This window comes from Cryptomeria japonica, chromosome 4 (genome assembly GCF_030272615.1).
Source record: "Cryptomeria japonica chromosome 4, Sugi_1.0, whole genome shotgun sequence".
Taxonomy (NCBI): domain Eukaryota; kingdom Viridiplantae; phylum Streptophyta; class Pinopsida; order Cupressales; family Cupressaceae; genus Cryptomeria; species Cryptomeria japonica.
In genome coordinates this window covers 663,494,122-663,498,755 of record NC_081408.1, presented here as the reverse complement: position 1 = coordinate 663,498,755, position 4,634 = coordinate 663,494,122, and the positions used below count along the sequence as shown (strand labels likewise).

At 32.5% G+C, this 4,634-nt stretch overlaps 1 protein-coding gene across 1 annotated transcript; it reads left to right on the top strand.

Moving 5' to 3' along the window:
* Nucleotides 1-269: 269 nt before the first annotated feature.
* LOC131061829 (uncharacterized) lies at nt 270-1,121 on the top strand. Its single transcript, XM_057995667.2, has 3 exons — nt 270-313; nt 466-532; nt 720-1,121. Exons 1-3 carry the CDS (start codon nt 270-272, stop codon nt 1,119-1,121), a joined length of 513 nt encoding a protein of 170 aa, XP_057851650.2.
* Nucleotides 1,122-4,634: the final 3,513 nt, after the last annotated feature.

The window sequence follows — 4,634 nt, the reverse complement described above, 5'->3', positions numbered from 1 at the left end:
AGGATCAAACAAGCCAAAATTGTGAAGGTGCTCCTAAACCAAATGGGCTTCCTAGAATGAAGTTAAATCTATCATTTACATTGAAGGGGAAGGAAGATGTTATTAAAATTTTGCAAAGAATAAAATGTACAATAATAAGTTAGTAAACACCTTAAAAAATGACGATAAAGAATATATATAGCAAGAGAATGTGGTGAAATGAAATAGACTTCCAATTGCAAGAGTCTCGAGAGTCATAAATCAAATATAATTTCAATGTTTTTTTTACGATGGCAGACGAAGTAATAAATGTGGTTGTACCAGAATATCTAAGGTAATGTGAGGGTTATCAAGGTTTTAATTAGTTTGGGTGAAGATGGAATACTCTTTGTTTCTAGTATTTTCAATAAGCCTTACATTAAAATACTTTTCGCAGTAGTATGATATAATCTAGTTTGTGAACATTTTGAAGCAATTCTATTACAGTAAGGGGGCTATTGGGTCACTTGATTACAGTAAGGAAGAAAGGAGTTCTCTTGCCATTAAGTCCCAAGTTCATCCATCAAAGTTTAGGAACTCAGACCGACAAAAACTAATGGGCTTTGTTTTAATGCAGTTTTTGAATTTTACGTTTGGACTTAGTAACATTTTTTGGGAATTCATGTTTTTGATTTTGCATATATTGTAACACACCTTCCAGTTCTTTAGTCTAATGGCTTAACTATTTTCATTCATTATAGATTCATGAATATATGTTGAAGAAGGTGACTCTTGCACCTAAACTTAGTCCTATGACTGACAACCAAGATGCCTCACAACCTGTAACAGCTGAGGTTGAAGACCAGACAAATGCAATTACCGTGACATCTATAGAACATTTGCAAGAAGAAGAGATGATTGGGGATGTACATGAATCACATTTGAATCTTGATATAACTCCCCCAATAGCAAGAACCAATGCAAAGTCAAGACCACACATAGAGCCAACAGTTAGATCAGCTACGGAACTAGGAGTTCCAAATGCAGATGTAGCAAACATGGACTATGAAATGAGGAATAACCTAATAATTAATAGACAACATACATATCCTGATGATAGAGGTCTAATGTTATTAGCATTTGGCTTTTCTGTGGCTATATAATGACTTTTAAAAATGAGGGATTTAATTTCAAAAGAAATGCTCCAGTTAAACTATTTATATCACTGAATTGATTTACTTCCAACAATTTAGTAACGTGTCAAAATCTTGTCATGGTCTAAATATTGAGAAAATATTCAAAGAAAGATTTTGAGAAAGAAATAAAACACAATGAAAAATGATCCGCTAAGTACAAATATATTTAAAAAACTCCAGGTGAAACCGTGACAAGCAACTCACCTCAATCCCTCTACAATCTCCTTTGGCGAGTTCTAAACTCTTTAACTGGTAGCATCAAGAAATATTGTTGAAGCCATTTGTCCTTGCGTGGATGCAGACATGTATGCACAATGCGGAAGGATAAGTAAGGCACATTTTTCTCTCTTCTTTTTGTTTACTAGGGTTTCCATTTAATGGAAACGAAAACAAAAAACTGTGAATCTCTTATGACTTATTCTACATGGTAGATTTTAGGTTCTCTGTTTTTTTTTGAATTTTTTCAGAGCGGGACAAAATGTAGGAGGGCAAAATTTACATAATGATATGTTTTCCTTAAGGTTTTGTTGAATGTCTATTGCATTATCCAGAGATTACTACACTCAGACTAATTTATCGAACAAGATTTCTTTGTGTGATCATGGATGAAATTCTGGAAAGAAGCTTCAAATCAGAAAATATATAGATATGTCGATGACTTTATCTCAAAATCTAAAGATCATATTGCTCTTTCCTTGACCTTAAAACATGTTCTTGAATATAGAGGCTGTCATAATAGCAACTTAGGTGAAATTACAGAGGTATATAGCTATGTCGATGGCTATATCTCAAAATCTAAAGATCATATTGCTCTTTCCTCGAACTTAAAACATGTTCTTGAATATAGAGACTGTCATAATAACAACTTAGGTGAAATTACAGAGGTATAAAATAGATGAAGTGAGTAAGTCTAACAAAGATTGCAAAATGTGGAAACATAGCCATGACATGTGGATTGTTTAATATGCAAAATGTGGAACCAAAGGCTAGGCGCGTGGACAGTTCAAGATGCAAAATGTGGAACCAAAGGCTAGGCACATGTAAGCTATTTTTTTTAAAAAAAAATAAAAAATATTGAAAACCCCTAGCAAAAATACCAAGGGCCAATCACGAAAAAGTAGAAATGAAGAAATAAATCAGTTTAATGATAAAAATAAATTAGACCATAGGTTAAAAACATTAGCACTGTTTCCCAAGTAGAAACTAATTGCAGAATAGCTATACGAAAACATAAGTCTGCGCCTAAAGGCAGGGACTAACAAACTAAGTGTTAGCCTAAATATTTTAATGAAATATGATTTTTAAAACTTTGTAGTGTTCATCATACTGTCATATAGATCTATGCTTTTTAACATAATGAACATATAGAAACCAAAAAAAATACAAACAAGTAGAATAGAATTTGTATGATTCTGTCTGAGATTTAGAGATATTAGTTTGGTTATTATAGACATCAATATAATAATAGCGTGCACCTATCCTTGGAAGGGCATATTAAGTTTTTCAAATTATGATATTAACAATAATCACTTGATCTCGATGTATAGGTATTTGATAGACCTTTAGATTGTACACCATTAGCTTTTGTGTGTTAATTTGTCTTAAACTGAACTACAATATCCACAAGCCTGAAAATTTAGGAGTTCTTTGGTTCCGATAAAAACCCACAAATAGTGGACTTGTAAGGCCAAATAAAGAGTAGTCATGGTGGTTAACTTTAAAGTAGATATCCATCCCTATCCTATATTTAATGTTGGTTTTAAGCTTGAAGCTTACTATTTATGTTTGTGATATCCATTTTAATTTTTTCTGACACAGTGCTTGATCCACTTATCTACATAGCAAGGTGCTTATTCGATGGAAATAGGCAAGATAGGATAGATCAAATGTAGCATATTCAAATTTAAAATCACTTGTGCATATGTCTCCAGGAGAAAAAAAGGTTCAAATAGAAAATATTGAGGAAAATTAGTAGAGAACTCTAAGACAACATGAAGTAAATTGTAATAAAATTAATTTGAAGTCTCATTTCTTTAACATATAGAGGAAGGAGAACTTTCCCGAATAACGGATACAAGATACTAGTGCATGAAGAAAAGCTTAAGGTAGAGCACCTTATTTAGGTTGTCATGCTTCAATATCATCTGCAACTCGAAGTTAATCTAGAAGATAAACATAAATTAGTCTAGAAGAGAAACATAAACCAGAATCAAAGATAGATATGTCTTCTAAAGATTTGAGGCACATGATGTGAGATCTTTTTGTATTATAACTAAATCACATTTTATACCACTACATACACTATGTCAAGGAATAAGAAATTTGGATCTAGAAAAAGGCTTTTATATCTAGATCACCTAAATTTAAATTAAGAAATGAACTGAGTTTTTTTTAAATTGCTCAGAATTGTAAATATGAACTAGGACATACATCTGAATCTATAATTATTTATAGAGTACAACTATGAACCAATGACATAAAACTCTGTTAATTGATGAAAAGTACAAGTAACTAGCATTTAATTTGTAATTAAACAAAAAACACTTAAGAATAAAAAACTTCATCTTGAATATAGAAAAAGTTGATCAAAGAGTTGAAGCCATGGGCAATTCCGGTGTAAGCTCAATTTCTATCTTTACTCAATAAATTGTTAGTGGTTGTGATCATTGTTGTTGTTACTCATAGTTTATTTAATTACTCACCACATCATATTGTCTAACAGGAGAATGCCAATATCTTTTCACAGTCATAGAGCTCATAAAAATTATTTAGTAGAGGAAAAACCATCGATTGTAGACATGTTGGTTGGTCTGCATAGAGAGCTTTTTAAATCTCTACTAACAGTTGTGTACGAAGCAGAGCAAATGAAAATTGTGCTTGTGTGTGCAGTTTCCTTGTTGGAATTCTAGGAAAATGAAAAAGGAAGGAAGAATTGCCCAAATCATTAGGGTTTGGAAAGAGGGCTGACTAACAAAGCAAAAGCGATAATGACACTCATGAAGAGCCTACCAAGAAAAGGAGACTAGCTTCAACCAAGGATTCACAAATCATGATAGAGGCATGCTAGCTAGTCATTTTATCACCTAATTTCTTCCAAGAATTTATTGAGTGAGATATTTGGTAATTGTTGCAAATATTAGGAAAAATCTTGGCAAGGATGGGAAAGGAAAGCTTAATCCTATCTTTCTTGGGGAAAGGCCTAACTATGTAGGATTTGGGTACAATGAAAGAACAAACAAAGATTAGAGAACACTCTAGTGCTACCTATATGAGTAGCTTTGATGGACAAGGATAACAAGCTACGTCTACATATTGAGACAAGTAGGTGACAACTCATACTTGAAGCATAAGCCACCACATTAGTTTTCCCACTCACATGTTGTACCACAAATGTATCTTTGTAAAAGGAGATCTATTTGACATTGTTATGGGATAATTTGTCTTGAGATTTGGTATATTTAGCGCTTGATTGTCTATCAA